Source organism: Mesocricetus auratus, unplaced genomic scaffold (genome assembly GCF_017639785.1).
Source record: "Mesocricetus auratus isolate SY011 unplaced genomic scaffold, BCM_Maur_2.0 Super-Scaffold_100048, whole genome shotgun sequence".
Lineage (NCBI taxonomy): Eukaryota > Metazoa > Chordata > Mammalia > Rodentia > Cricetidae > Mesocricetus > Mesocricetus auratus.
Genome location: NW_024429225.1, coordinates 168,455 through 184,437, shown reverse-complemented (window position 1 = coordinate 184,437; position 15,983 = coordinate 168,455). Strand labels below are relative to the sequence as shown.

The window sequence follows — 15,983 nt, the reverse complement described above, 5'->3', positions numbered from 1 at the left end:
AAAATTGGTCAGAAGAGAAAAATAAAGGGCATTTCACACTGACTGACAGAATAATTTACCTAGAGGACTTTATCATGTCCATACATAGAGGCTCCAAATGTCAAACTAAATACTACTAAATACAAAGTCACAGATCATTCCAAAATAGTAACAGTGACTTCAATAGTTTGCGTTCACCAATAGACAGTTTATTCTGAAAAACTAAATAAATTGTCAGAGAAACATTGGAGTTAAATAACACCATAGAATATATGGGTGAATTTGTGAACATATGTGTAACATACCAAACTTAAACTAAGATGAAGGAAGCAATTTAAGCTGGCATACAGCAACCAACAAGATCAAGCAGTGAAAATAATAATAAAAATTTTCCAACTAAAATATCTCAAGGCCAAATGGATTCATTGAAGAATTCTATCATGCCTTTAAACAAAAGCTAACATCAATCATTCTTTTTATAAGTATACATTTATTTATGTTCATTAGTGTTTTGCCTGCATGTTTGTTTCTGTGATGTTGTCAGATCCCCTGGAATTGGAGTTACAGACAGTTGTGAGCTACCATGTGGGTGCTGGGAATTGAACTTAGGTCCTCTGGAATCGCAGTCAGTGCTCTTAGCCACTGAGCCATCTCTCCAGACTTCAATCATTCTTAATTCCATAAAATAGGAATGGAAGGAATGTGCCTAATCTTTCTACAAAGCCGTTATTATACTAATAACAAAGGGCTGTTATTATAGACGTGGTCTCACCATGTAGCTCCAGCTGGCCTGCTCTACTCACTCCGTAGACACAAACAGGTCTCAAACTCATAGAGATCGACCTGCCTCTGCCACTCTAGTGCTGACCTTAAAGGTATATATCACTACACCTGGTCCTTAAAAATTATTAATAAAACACTTGCAAACCAAATGTGGATCCACAACATCCATGCTTTCATTTCAGAGAGGCAGGAATGGTTCAACATATGTGTGTTAGCTATTTTTCTGTGATTGAAACAGCACAACAGAAACAACTTACTGGAAAAAAGCATTTAATTGGGTTATTGTTTCTGAGGATCAGAGTCTACGTTGGCGGAGCAAAGACATAGTGACAGGAACAGCTGGGAGATCACATCTTGAACAGCAAGAAGAGAGCACGCTGGGGTGATATGAGCTGGTTTTGTTTCGTCTTTACCCCCTCAACTCTCTGTAAAGTGACATTCGTCATCCAGAAGAGCTATGCCTCTTAACCTTTCCCAAACAGTTTCGCCAACTAGGAACGAAATACTCAAACACATGGTCCGTGTGGGGCATTCTCATTGAGGCAATCATTCCATTCCCTGGCCTCCATGGTCCATGGCCCTGTCACAACGCAAATGCATTTAACCCAGCTTCAAAAGCTCCCAGAGTGTTTCAGTATCAACCCTTAAGATCTCTTCTGAGGAGCCGGGCGTTGGTGGCGCACGCCTTTAATCCCAGCACTCGGGAGGCAGAGGCAGGCGGATCGCTGTGAGTTCGAGACCAGCCTGGACTACCAAGCGAGTTCCAGGACAGCCTCCAAAGCCACAGAGAAACCCTGTCTCGAAAAACCAAAAAAAAAAAAAAAAAAAGATCTCTTCTGAGACTCAAGACAAGCCCTGAACTGTAACTCCCTGCAACTCAAAACACAAATCCTACACTTCCAATGTCCTAAGGCATGGAAGAGCCATTACTCTTCCAAAGGGGAGGAAGCAGAGGCATAGTGAGGGACCATTGGACCAATGCGAGACCAAAAACCAGCATGGAAAATACCACATCCTGTAGCTCTACAGCTGATGTCCAAGGACTGAGTTGTCACCATCTCCTCAGCTTTTCTGCCTGTGACAGACATACACCTCTTTCTGAAACTGGTTCCACTCTCTGTGTGTAGCTCTCCTTGGCAGATATCCAACAGCTCTGGGACCTACCTGTAACATCTTGGGATTTCCAACCCAACCCAAGCTTCACTTCCACATCTTCAAGCAACAGCCTGTGAGGGCCTCCATGCAGAGAGTGCCCTGACATACACTGCCTGGCCTCAGCAACTCTCCTTAACTTCAGAGGAAGATTCAACAAGCCCTGTACTCAGAAATCGGTAGTTACTCTAAAGGCAGACCCACATGGGTGACATTCCCAAGTTTAGCTTCCAGCGTGGGACTAACCCCGGGACCCTTGAATCACACCTGTGGCAGCTTTCATTTGTTGCATTTTAGAAGCAGAAAATTCATCAGACTTTTCCTTTCACAAGTTGGAAACTTACTTATGTGGGGTCTTGCCCTGAAGGCGTCCTTCCCTTTATTCCAATGCATAATTGGCCTTTTTTTTTTTCTTCAGTTTCTTTATTTCTCTCAGCATAAGCGTTGGCCCCAACATTAAATTTCCTGGTACTCTTTTTCTCTTCAAACTATTTTTGTTTTTCTTTTTGCCTAGATTGCTCTTTTTCATTATAGACCTGCATAAGAGTAATTACTAATAACCACAACAAAGTCAATATTAGGCTGTCTTTAAAATCCCCTCTGCCAGAGGAATTAGTCTATTACTTTTAAATTTAGCCTCAGGCAAATTTCTAGAACTAGATCAAAATACAGCCATATCTTTTTCCAAAATATCCCAAGCACAGTTGCTAGCCCAGTTGATGCTAAAGTCCCTGCCTCCCTTGAAGCATCTTGAACTGGGCCTCCACATCCCATATAACTCCCAACATTACTGTCTACTAGCGCCTACTAGGGTGGCCTGCTAAGCTTTGCTTTCAGCATCCAACTGCTTTCCTACTCCAAAGTCCCAAAGCTTTCACATTCCTTGAAAAAAAAAAAACCCCACACAGTCAGGTTCTTCACAGAAATAGTCACTTTTTTTTTCTATATAAGTTACTTTTCTCTTGCTGTGACGGGACGCCATAACCAAGGTAACTTATAAAAGAAAGCATTTAGCTGGGCTTATGGTTTCAGAGGGTTAGGGTCCGTGTCGGGGTAGTGAAGGGATGGCAGCAGGAACGGCTGAGAGATCACTTCTCAGACCACAGGCAGGAAGCAGAGCTGGCACTAAGGATGACAGGAAGCATCTGAAACCTCAAAGCCTGCCCTGGAACACACTTCATCCTGAAGATGGAGGTTTCTGTCCCACCAGGTCCCGCCACCCTTCAGCCCCAAATAAATACACAGAGTCACATTAATTATTAAATTGTTGGCCGATGGCTAGGGCTTCTTACTGGCTAGCTCTCTCTTAATTATTAACCCATAACTGCTAATCTATGTATTCGTATACGGCTTTTTCTTACCAGAGAACACCTGGAGCGTCCCATCTTCCTGGTTTCTATATGGCATCTCCTTGTGGCCCTCTCTTGCCTCCTTTCCCAGCATTCTCCTCGTCTCCTAGCCCTGCCTATTCTCCTGCCTCTACTGGTCAATCTGTGTTTTATTCATCAACCAGTAGAGAAACATAAATGCAGATAAACATCCCCCATCATCATCCAACAAGGCCACACCTCCTAGTCCTTCCCAAAGAGTTCCACCAACTAGGAACCAAGTGTTCAAACATATGAGCATATGGAAGCCATTCTCCTTCAAACCACCTCAATATGTAAATAAGTAAATATAATTCTTTACATAAATGCTGCCAAGTACAGAAATCAGATGATTATCTCAATAGACATAGATGAAATCATTGGCAAAGCTAAAATTGGTTCATGATTTGAAATCCTAGTAGAGAAATTACAGATGGGAAAAATATCTCAATATAATAACGGGTGCATGTGACAAACCTGTACCCCAAACCGTACACAATGTGGGAAAAGTCTAACCATTTCTGATTGTGCTTTTATGTTGCCATTTAAGTATCTGGGATTGTGAAGACCATAGTTCTAGGAGTTGATATCTGGTTTTGTCTTTGTTGGTGGGTGTTTTTTTTTTCTTGGTTTTAGTTTCATCTCTGGATTTTAGAAGAGTATGGTGGCTGTGTATTGCCTGGTAGGAAATTTTCTGTGAATTACTTGGGTATACAGGTAAATGTGTTTCCGGGTATTGAGAGTTGATGCCTAGGAATGGGGATAGACTAGGGGTCTGCAGGAGTTCACAGGAGGGAGGAGAGCAGGGTGTTTCACCAGGATCTGCTTACTTGGAGTGGGTATAGAGAATGAAGAGAGGTCACCCCGGAAAGTCTGCTGGGATGAGACTGGGGGATTGGATCTAGAGGAAAAGACAGAGAGAGGAAGATCTACAGACAACTTACCTGCTTCCCTGCCAGGAGTGGTCAGTGGGTTAGCAAGCAATGCAGCTGGAGTTGGTGGCTGGGATAAAGCCACAAGGTGGGGGGTTGGGGGATGGGAGGGGTAGAAGGGGAAGGTCTGTGGCATCCACAGGAGATGTGGGCAGATGGGGAAAGAGGCCCGCAGCAGGGGTTCTGTTGCCGGGCGGGGATGAGACTGGGGGATTGGGTTTGGAGGAGAGGAGGGAGGGGCCAAGGTCTTCAGCTAGTTTGCCTGGCTCCCTGGCCTGCTCAGCTGGTGTGTTCCCAGGGATGGCTGCTCGGGTGTTGAAGGTGAAGCAACGGGATGAGTTGGGAGAAGGAAGGTTGAAAGAGAAGATCTTCTGATCCATTAAGGGTGCGGTCAAAGAGGAAAGGGAGACTAAAGCGGGAGTTCTGTTGCAGAGCTGGGTGCGAGACCGGGAGACTGGATCTGGAGGAGAAAAGGAGAGATGACAGTCTACAATCAACCTACTTCCTTCCCTGGCAGAAGTCTAAAACAACAGCGATGAACAGCTACTGAACATTTTAAAAAAGTAACCTACAACTAGGCAGGATGGTGCAAAGTGCATGCCTTTAATCCAACCACTTTCTTGTTGGGCCCCAACTTCAATAACAAGTTGGTTGGTTACTCTCTAAACATTCATGCATTTTTTTTTCTAGAAAAAGTGGAGGCTGTGAAAAACAGAACTTTTGGAACAGAAGGCTCCATGGATTTTATTGGTTCTGGAAGTTTCTTTGGCACCAGAGTGAAGTGACTATGGAGTGTTTTGTTGTTTATATGTTACTAGCAAAACTCCTCCGACGTACATAGCTTCCAAAAATAGTCACATAGAAGAACAAAATAGTACAATCACTCCTCAAAGAGTTATAGTCTGTCAAAGGGACCCAGGGCCTGAATGGGTGAGAAGCACTTTCATGAACCTGATAGTTTTACAGAAAGATTAAAGGCACAGATCAAGGCAGATTTAAAATACATTGGTGGGTACATCAGAGAGGCCGATACATCGAGATGGAGGAAGCTTTTTTTTTTTTAATAGACCTAAGGTGCTGTCTGATGACATTCTTAGCTATTGCGTTGGTGGAGGCCAGTGGTCTGCTAAGTTAATAGGTTGCAAAAGATTTCCATCTGTTAGTCACAAGATGCTTAGTTCAGACACTGGCCCCGACAAGGAATGGCTAACTGTTCAGGAAGGCTAGAGCTAGCCCTGCAGCGTTCCGGTCTCTCCACAGCACTGGAATTCTAATCAGGCAGTGTCTACGGATACAGCTTCTCTCCGGTGGTTTTGTTCACAAAGACAAGGAGCCGTGGGTGGCAGTTGGTAGAGCTGCCCCCCCCTCCCGTCCCTCCACATCCTGCTAACGTGGCTTACACAGGTCACTTAAACAGCTTGTGGCTTCAATTTCATTATAAAACTGGAGGAGTAATTCTAAAGCTCATGTAGTAAAGAGGTCCGAGGGCATGTGAAGTGACTTACATGAGCGTGAACTAAAATGTAAAGCCGTCTAAACCCTCAGATCTCCACAGCTCCTTCATAAGAGTTATGAGAAAGGCCTCTTCCTCTAGTTGAAGCAAACCTACAGTAGGCTTAGCAGAGGGTAGGTGAGGTTTTACTTAGCCTCTACTTACGCATTTGCTTGCCACTCATGAATGAGTCACAGCTCAAAAGGAAAAAAAAAAAAAAACTTGTAGATGACAGAACTCTCAGAACCCTACCCAACAACTAGAGAAAACACCCCGGTGAGACGTGAGGGTGGATCTGGAGCTGTTAGCAATCCCCAGGTGACCTGGAATTGAGCTAGACAAGGGAATATCTATCTACACAGTGAGCTGACTGGCTTTATTCACCCCCTATAGGAGCTGATGAACTCTTCTGGCTTGGGTAATCTTTTTCTAGGACCAAAAAAAAGATGAAATCATGATACAAAGTGGTAAACTGTGAGAAGCAGTGTTGGGAAAGTAATGTAAATAAAAGAAAAACAAGAACAAAAGCAAACCACCAGAAATGAACATTCCAGAAAGGGCTTAAGTCAGTACGTGCAGAACAAGAGTACAAGGCTTGACATTCATGCACAGGGTCAGACGGCTCTAAACCACAGGTTAGTGGGCGTTAACTCAGGGTACAACAGTTGACTAATGGCATCAAACTGTCTGCAGCCTCCCTGGGCTAGACGACACTTCCTGCCGTTGCCTAAACTGCTTCACTTCAAAGTGTTTGTGGGAGCAGAAATGCAAATTATCTGTGTTTATTCTGTGCTGGGAAGGAGGGAAGAGGAGTGGGTTCAGGAAATACGGCTGTGTTTAAAAGCCCATGGCAGGCAAGGAGATAGATTTTTATGGGGAGTGGCTTCTGGGAACTGCTCACAGAGAAGAAAGGGCAGAGCCAGGGGCACAGAAAGAGCCAGGATTGTCTGAAGCTGCTTACAAGCACAGGTAAGCCACAGCAGGGTCGGGTAGGTAGGAGGGAGCTAGCAATCCCAGGGCCTCTGCGTGTTAGGCAAGATCTCTACCAACTCAGCCACACCCACAGCCCATTGGACTTCATTCTTCCTGCCTTTCTTTCTTTCCTCGTCTTTAAAACAAAACCACGCTTGGGTTAGTTTTATTAAAGAAAAGTCTTTCCCAGTCTATTTCTCACTGGTCTGTCCTGGCAAGCTTCTGATAAGTCAGGATCGCTTGAGTCAGTGACAGCCAGAGCTCATGCGCTGTAGCCTTTTGCACGTACTGGGCCCAATTCAGTGTTATTGGAGCAAAGGACACCAACTTTGGTCAAGAGTATAGTATCCTATTTCAGATCTCCTCACAGCTAGGCAGTTCTTGACCAGGCTGGTCAGTTTTGTTTTTGTTTTTTGGTATTTATGAGACAGGGTTTCTCTGTATTGTTTTGGAGGCTGTAGGTCCAGCCTGCCTCTGCCTCCCGAGTGCTGGGGTTAAAGGCGTGCGCCACCACCGCCCAGCCAGGCTGGTCAGTTTCACGCTTACCTGTCTCATCCTCTTTAGAGTCTGCTTGTACCTAGCGTATGCTTCCCACCTTTCCTAACACGGTGGGGCCTGGAGTTGGTCTAGCGTATCCTTCCCCTTTTCCTAACACGGTGGGGCCTGGAGTTGGTAACCCCAAAGGCCTGTCTTCTTTCCAGCTCCCATCGTCCTGCCTTGGCGGCCAACCATGATAGCTAGGGAGTGAGAAAGCACTACCGCTTTTCCTCCCTAACTACAAACAGAAGCTCGAACTGCAAAATGTAGCCAAGGCCTGAGCTGTGCCTGGACATTTCTGGAGCTTTACTTTGGGAGTGAGAATGAACCTAGTACTCTTCCTATTCATTTTTAGCTCTTTTGGGAAGAAGGGTAATATAATAACAAGTAAAATAAATCTGGGATAAAAAATGAATACAGCGTCTCCTACGATGAGTCTAGTTCTTTACCTAGAGGAAGGTTTTCTGTGAGCGTTTCTCTGTATTCATTAGGCTTAGCTATCCTCTTTGGTGATTGGGAAGTAATTTCTGTTTAAGAATTGACTAGCGGGCTCGATCTGAAAGGGAGAGCTCTGGCTTAGCATGTCCAAGGCTCCAGCATCACATGTAAAAGGATGGAGTGGTATCACGTTCCCTTATTGATTCCTCGGGTACAAACCTGTTTAAACTCACTTCTACTGGTTATTTTTCCAATCATCAAGACCCACACCTTATTACACAGGGAAGGGGGATGTGGTGAGGCAGAGCAAAAGAAATGTTCAAGAGAGAGATTCATTGCCTTAGGTAGGTGGAGTAACATGAATTGAGTGGAGAAACTGAGGCCTAGCTTGCTGACTTTGGCTAACCATGACACGGGCCAGAGTTTATGTCTACATCATGCCTTCATCTTCCCCCTCTTCTCCAGGCAAAATGAAGGTGACTCTGGTGCACACGCTGTTCATGATGTTGCTGCTGCTGCTGGGCCTGGGCCTGGGCCTGGGCCTGGGCCTTCACATGGCTGCCGCAGTCCTGCAGGGTAGTGATCAGCCGCTCAGCGAGTTTTGGCCTGGCGACTCCAGGAACGCAGCTGAGGCCACCGCAGAGGGAGAAGGCTCCCGGACCACAGAAGCCCTGGTGCTTGACTACGAGGAAATGGCGCGATCTAGCTGGCCAGGGGAGACCGTCCTCAACGAAGACGAAGTTGGGGAAAGCAGGATGCTGAGGGCCGAGGCCGTCCCTCAGAGCCAACAAGACCACCGCCTTCGGTTTGACTTCAGCGCCAGGGACTGCAACACCATGATGGCACCCAAGATGAAAGGGTATAACCACAGTTGCATAAACCAGTACACATTCATCCACGAAACCCCAAGCACAGTCAAGGAAGTCTGTGACAGTCCTGAGATTGCCTGTGACCTCAAGGGGTCCAAATGTCACAGAAGCTCCCGCCCTTTTGAGCTGACTGTGTGCTTGTTGTCCAAACCAGGCCAAGTCGTTCCGCACTGCCATTACCTGACGTACATAACTGAAAAGTTCATTATGATAACGTGCAACGGCTCCACGCAAGTAAAGATCGGTTGAGGCAACTCCCGCCTTTCCCGTCTCTCTGTCTCATGGTCTCTCTTCTTTCCGCATTTCCGTTTGCCCATGCTTCTGTCCCCCACTTGGGTGCCCTATAGAGAAGACCCTGGGAGGAGAGGATGGACCACCGATGATCTGATCTTTGGCTCCTGAAAATACAGTTATTCTTTGCATTAGGGATCATCCAACTACCATTTTGTTCCTGGGGTCAGCAATGGCAAAATAATGCCTAGTTTCTCCTAGATGCCTCTCGCCTTCAGTCCCGGCCACACAAAGGCCAAGCTCTAGACCCTACCTTAGCCATGGTCTTCAGCCTCATCCCTGAACTGAGTACAACTTGGGCACAGGTTGGAAGAGTTCACTGCATCTTTTACTCATCTCCTTCCCTGTTACCCACATGGGGCCTATGTGGTAATCACAGACTCCCGGGCCCTGTACAAGACAATGCCCTTCTCTGATGCAAGTGCAATTAAAGTGATTCTATCTAGGACCGTGTCTGGGAAATCATGTGGCTAGGCTTCTTTTTTTTTTTTTTTTTTTTTTTTTTTTTTGGTTTTTCGAGACAGGGTTTCTCTGTGGCTTTGGAGGCTGTCCTGGAACTCGCTTGGTAGTCCAGGCTGGTCTCGAACTCGCAGAGATCCACCTGCCTCTGCCTCCCGAGTGCTGGGATTAAAGGCGTGCGCCACCAACGCCCGGCGTGGCTAGGCTTCTTATCCTGAGCTGGAAAATTACAGAGCTTGCCGATGAGGCGGCGCGAGAACAGGTGCTTGGGTAAGGGCCCCTCCCCTTCCCCCTTTCCCATCCTTCTATTTTCACAACCTTTCTCTTTTTCCTTTGTTTCTTTCTTCTCTCAGGATTTTCTGTGTTCTCCTTTTCTTCTACCTTTTCTTTTTGGGCCCTCATTATTCCAGATTTTTTTTTTAGCCACTCAGTCAGCTAACGTTTTATCTGGGCTATACTGGGTAAACAGACGTTGGTCCCATAGACTGAGTCTGGCATAGGGAGTTGGAGGTTAGATGGAGAGAGAAAAAGGAAGGAAGGAAGGAAGGAAAAAAGAAAGATAGAAATGGCTATTTTTGGTTGTGAACTTGACTACACCTGAAGCTAACTACAACCCAAGCAGCGGGGCACACCTGTGAGAGATTTTTCCTAGTTCAGTCATGTAAAAGGGGAAGGCCAGCCTGTAATCTGGGTCTTCTGAGATGGGGAGATCTGCCTCTGGTCTGTGCCACATCTTTCGGTTCAGCCTGCGCAAAGAACATGGAAGAAGGAAGCTCTCTCTCTCTTGGCCTGCTTGCCCTCACTCTTGCTGGCAAGTCCACTCCTTCCCTGGCATTAGAGCCTGCTTCTTAGAGATTTCGTTGTATACTGAAGACCAGCTGAGACATCAGTCTTGTGGACAGAACAATTACTAGAGTTTTAGACTGTCTGTTGGTAGACAGCCATTGTTGGAGTAGCTGGACTATAGCCTGTTAGTCATTCTAATATATCCCATAGACATATATGGGATATATGCATACAGACACACACACACACACACACACACACACACACACACACACACACACGATATTTTTGGCATTTGCCAGATATATGTGGCATCTATCTATCTGTCTGTCTACCTATCTATGAGATTTCTGGGATTTGCCAGATCTACACTTTCCCATTATCCTGCGTTTGTTTACCATATTTCAGCTAGATGGTAGTCTGCTTTCTGTTACTGTCATAAAATACCTGAGAACCAACTTAAAAGAAGGAAGCACTTGTTTTGGCTCCTCTGCAGGAGCGGCAAGTACTCTTGGGCACTGAGCAATCTCTCCAGCCCACACTATTTACGTTTTGAAAGTCCAACAGGTTCCAAGTTCCAAAAAGCACTGGCTTCAAAAGTTTCAAGTAAGGGACTGTGTTGCAACATATACATATTATCTAATTAGTCTTTGCTGATTTTGTTTATACATGACACCAGTTAGGCTGTAAGCATCTCTATTATATGTTTCTTTCATATTCTTCATGAGTACATTTACAGATCACTGATAATCTATTTAGTGATTATCCATGTAGCACCTCCTCAGAAGTTATAATAATTACAGTGAAACATAAACTCACTTAGGAGAAGTGAAAAATTCTGATCCTTGTCAAGCACTGTATAAACAATATTTCAAAGGTCTTTAGAGGGACTCTTTTCTAAGACAAGCAGGAAGAAAACTACCATTGTGTGGCCTGCACACTCCTACGAGCTGTCCTAGAGTCATTTGGTTTAATTTAATTACCTTTAACAGGAAAGTGACAAGTTCAGGGATGCCCACTCTATTGGTGACTTGGCTATTGCTATAACAAAATACCTTGAGCTAGGCATTTATAAAGGGAAAAAAAGTTTATTTAGTTCACAGTTTGAGAGACTGAAAACCCGAGTTTGGGTGTGGCATTTGATGTGGGCACAGTGTTTCCTATGGGTGTGGCATTTGATGTGGACACGGTGTTTCCTATGGGTGTGGCATTTGATGTGGACACAGTGTTTCCTATGGGTGTGGCATTTGATGTGGACCAGGGTGTTTCCTATGGGTGTGGCATTTGATGTGGACCAGGGTGTTTCCTATGGGTGTGGCATTTGATGTGGACACGGTGTTTCCTATGGGTGTGGCATTTGATGTGGACACGGTGTTTCCTATGGGTGTGGCATTTGATGTGGACACGGTGTTTCCTATGGGTGTGGCATTTGATGTGGACACGGTGTTTCCTATGGGTGTGGTATCAGGGTGAGGAGCCTCCGTAGTCTCAGGCATTTGGTCTCCAGTTGGTTGGCGCTGTTTGGGGAGGTTCCGGTGGCGCAGTTTTGCGGGAGGAAGTACATCACTGGGGGCGGTGCCTTGAGACTCCAAGCCTCGTGCCCTTCCGGTTCGCCCTCAGCTTCCTGCTCCCACAGCCGTACCTGCTGCTTGCCTGCCGCTAACCCTCTCCATCATGATGGACTCTTTCCCCTCTGGAGCTGCAAGTGAACCCCAATAAACTCTTCATCTATCTATCTATCTATCTATCTATCTATCTATCTATCTATCTATCTATCTATCCATCCATCCATCCATCATGTATCTATCATATAACTGCCTTTTCTAGTACAGATACATACACTAAACAATTTTTCAAAATAATCCTGTTATTTACTCTTTGAAAATTTTACACGATTTTGTTTTTGTTTTTTTTTTTGTTTTTTTTTTTTTTGGTTTTTCCAGGCAGGGTTTCTCTGTGGCTTTGGAGGCTGTCCTGGAACTCGCTCTGTAGACCAGGCTGGTCTCGAACTCACAGAGATCCACCTGCCTCTGCCTCCCGAGTGCTGGGATTAAAGGCGTGCGCCACCAACGCCCAGCTTTTTTTTTTTTGAAAGTAGTGTTTTTCATGAAATATATTCTGATCATGGTTTCTTCTCCCTGGTTTCCTCACTGATCTTCCCCACTCTTCCAACTCTATGCTTTCTTTTTCTCTCTTAAGAAAACAAACAGGTAAATAACATGAAATCAAGAATAAAACAAAATAGACTAGCAAATGAACAAACAAAAAGAAGCAAAGAAAGAGCATGAGAAACATTCTCATGTAGATACACCCACACATACAAAACCAGAAACTATAGTATACAAGCACACACACACACAAAACCTAGACAAACACAAAATCAGAAACTATAATATACAAGCACACACACACACAAAACCTAGGCAAACACAAAATCAGAAACTATAATATACAAGCAAAAGACAGTTAAGGTTAAAAAAAAAGTCCAAACAAATCAGTATGAGACACAAAAAAAAAAAAGTCTCCAGAAATACTATTAAATTCATTTTGTGGGCTGGAGAGACGGCTCAGAGGTTAAGAGCACTGGCTGCTCTTCCAGAGGTCCTGAGTTCAATTCCCAGCAACCATATGGTGGCTCACAACCATCCGTGATGAGATCTGGTGTCCTCTTCTGATGTGTAGACGTACCTGGAGGCAGGATGTTGTATTCATAATAAATAAATAAATCTTTAAAAAAAATTCATTTTGTGTTGGTTGTACACTGCTGGGCATGGAACCTGCCCTTTAAGTGTAGTTTACATACACAGTGAGACTCCACTGGAGAAAACAAATTTTCTCCTTTGCATGCAGCTATCAGCTGGAGATTGCTTCCTGCTTAGGGATGGGAGCTCCTTCTTAGCACTGCAACCACATCCGGTTTGGGCCTGTGCAAGCCTGCTGCCGTGGTCTCTGCATATCAGTCCTGTTGTGTCTGGAGGACACTGTCCTTGAAGTCATCCATTCCCTCTGGCTATTACAATTTTCCTGACTCCTTTTCTGCTCGAGCCCTGAGGGGAAGGGTTTGAGGAAGGCATCACACATTTCCCACTTGTGGGCCTCCATATCCAGTTCCCGTCTACTGCAGGAGGAAGCTTCTGTGTTAAGGGCCGCATGAGACACACCCACCTAGCAGAATGTTGCTAGGAGTCAATTTATTGCTACGTTCCTTTAGTAGACTAGTGTGGGGGAATATTATTTTAACTAGGCAAAGGTGTGCTACATTTGCTTATGCTGCAGAGTCTTACTTTAATTGTGTAAAGGTGTGTTGCTTTTGCTTATGCTGCATTTGTCTAATTATGAAAAGATGTGTCTATTTGTTTCCTACCTAAGGCGCCTGGCTTGTCTAATGAAAACTTGAATGCCCAGGAGCTAGGCAGGAGAAAGGACAGACAGGGCTGAGAGGGAGAGAAAATAAATAGGAGAAACCTAGGCTTGGAGGAGTGGGAAGAGAAATAAGATGTATTTTTAAACTACTTAATTTTTTTACCACACCTTTTTTTTTGTTTTGTTTTTTGAGACAGGGTTTCTCTGTATTGTTTTGGAGGCTGTCCTGGAACTTGCTCAGTAGACCAGGCTGGCCTCGAACTCACAGAGATCTGCCTGCCTCTGCCTCCCGGGTGCTGGGATTAAAGGCGTGTACCACAAATGCCCATCTCTTTTTACCACACTTTAAATGCTTCATTTGTTCATATCACTATGGAAGAACAACAAAATATCAGTGTCATTCTTACAGGCGGAAACCATAACTTGAGTGCTATTCTCGTCAGCTTCTGCCTTTCTTACATTAAAAAACTCCATTCCATGAGAACACATTGTCTGTTTCATCTCCCACAGGCTGAACAATCAAAATGCCTCTCAAATGAAGAACATGGCCAGAAAATAAATGCCAGATATCAGATTTTGACAACCATGTGCCACTATCAGAGCCCCATCATCTAAGCATCTGAGATTATGTGGTGGTTTGAAAAAGAATAACCCCCATAAACTCGTATGTTTAATGCTTGGTCACCAGGGAGTGGCATCATTTGAAAGGATTAGAAGGATTGGGAGGTGTGGTCTTGCTGGAGGAAGTATCACTGGGGTCACTGGGAATGGGCTTTGAGGTTTAAAAACCCATGTCAGGCCAAGTCTCTCTGTCTCTCTCTCTGTCTCTGTGTCTCTCTCTCTCTGTCTCTCTCTCTCTCTGCCTGCAGATCAGAATGCAGTTCTCAACTACCTTTCCAGCACCATTCCTGCCATGCCTCCTGCCATGCTCCCCATCATGATGATAACAAACTAAGCCTCTGAAACTAGGCTGTCTCCAGCTAAAGGTTTTTCTTTTATAAGAAAGCTGTGGCTGTGATGTATCTTCAGAGTAATAGAACACTGACTAAGACAGAAGTTGAGTAACCAGGGTCCTATAGTCAGGGCTAAGAGCAAAAGGATTAATGGCCTAGCCATGGCCACAAGCAGAGTACTTAACCAGGAGGACCAGGAGAACAAGGATTGATACCAGTTGTTATATTCTTGGTGTATTTTTTTCTTCCTTAAGGTTATTTTTGACCAAGGGTAAACTTTTTCTAATTATCCCTGACTGGTTAGCATAGAAGCAACAAGTTTGGCCCAGCGCCATACAGAAACCTCCCTGTTTCATGAAGAGCAACTTCCACTAAGGAGTCTACCTGGATTTCCATATGGGAAATAGAATTTTCCAGATGACTTAGATCTGTGACTACTTGAGCACTGAGTTCCTTAAAGATTTTTATCTCCTACAATTAGGACTGAAGTTCTAACTGAAGTGGGACCCACAATGTCTGCCCCCACCAACAGGAGAATGAGAATGAGGTTGGCTCACCATACATGGGGAGGCCCAGAACCTAGACTTAAGTGGACCTTGCCTCTTCTCCATTACAGAGGGACATCTGTGGTATGGCATATATAAGGAAGAAAAGAAGCGGACTCTCCTCCAATGCAAAAAATTCAGGATGTTTGCATCCTATTATGCTATTAGTGAAAGCAACCCAGGTAGTCTCCTAGGCCTGGAAACACACCTCAGCTGCCATTCCTGGAGTTAACCTACTGTGTATGGCTACAGGAATCTGCATAGGGAGGACTATCTAAGAGGAATCTTGGTGACATTAAGCAGGTATGCAGGGTGAGCTTTGGTTGGCCTCACAGTTGTCAGGATTGGAAGTAGCATTTATTGTTTAATTCCAATTCCAACATAATGTGGAGGTTATGGGCCTTTCCCATGAGGAGACAAAGAAGACAAAATAGTACAATTATAGTCATAGAGCCCCATGTAAGTCTTATCTTTAGCAGGTCAGAGGATCTGGTGACGATCTTGTCATTGTCCTCTACAGCCTCCATCAGCTGGGTGCGGTTGATCCACAGGGTGACACCAGTGACCTTCACTGGTGTAGGGTGGTGAGGACCACAGGGTGTGGATCTTTCCGTGGTGGCTCCAGGCTCTGGGTCACATTCCTCTTCACCTGCATACAGTCACCAGGCTGGAACTTGTGGGCAGGTTCAGATATGGGCAAGGAATAGCCTCTTGAAACATGGGGTGAACAAGCCTCTGTGTCTGTTGCAGGGTCTGTGAGGACTTGAGGAGGGGATGGTTAGTAATTTCAGCTTTATGAACATCTCTTAACTTGGGGAGGAGAGGGGGAAGCCTCCCAACCATGATTTCAAGTGGGGTGAAACCCTTTTGATATGGGGTGCATCTGGCCTTTAGGAGGGCAAATGTTAGGAGGTTGGCCCAATTTTTCACCAATCTCAAGGATATATTTAGTTAAAGCTTCCTTTAAAGTCCTATTTATCCATTCTATCTGTCCTGAGTTCTGAGGAATGTCAGCACAACGTAGTTTCCAATCAACATTTAGGACCTTTGCCAGATTTGAGGAAG

At 44.9% G+C, this 15,983-nt stretch overlaps 1 protein-coding gene across 1 annotated transcript; it reads left to right on the top strand.

The window, feature by feature from the left end:
- Positions 1 to 6,525: 6,525 nt before the first annotated feature.
- On the top strand, positions 6,526 to 8,792 carry Rnase10 (ribonuclease A family member 10 (inactive)). The gene is made up of 2 exons (XM_005087492.3): positions 6,526 to 6,674; positions 8,118 to 8,792. The coding sequence occupies exons 1-2, from the start codon at positions 6,578 to 6,580 to the stop codon at positions 8,768 to 8,770; spliced, it is 750 nt and encodes a 249-aa protein (XP_005087549.2). The 5' UTR covers positions 6,526 to 6,577; the 3' UTR covers positions 8,771 to 8,792.
- The last annotated feature ends 7,191 nt before the right edge of the window (positions 8,793 to 15,983 follow it).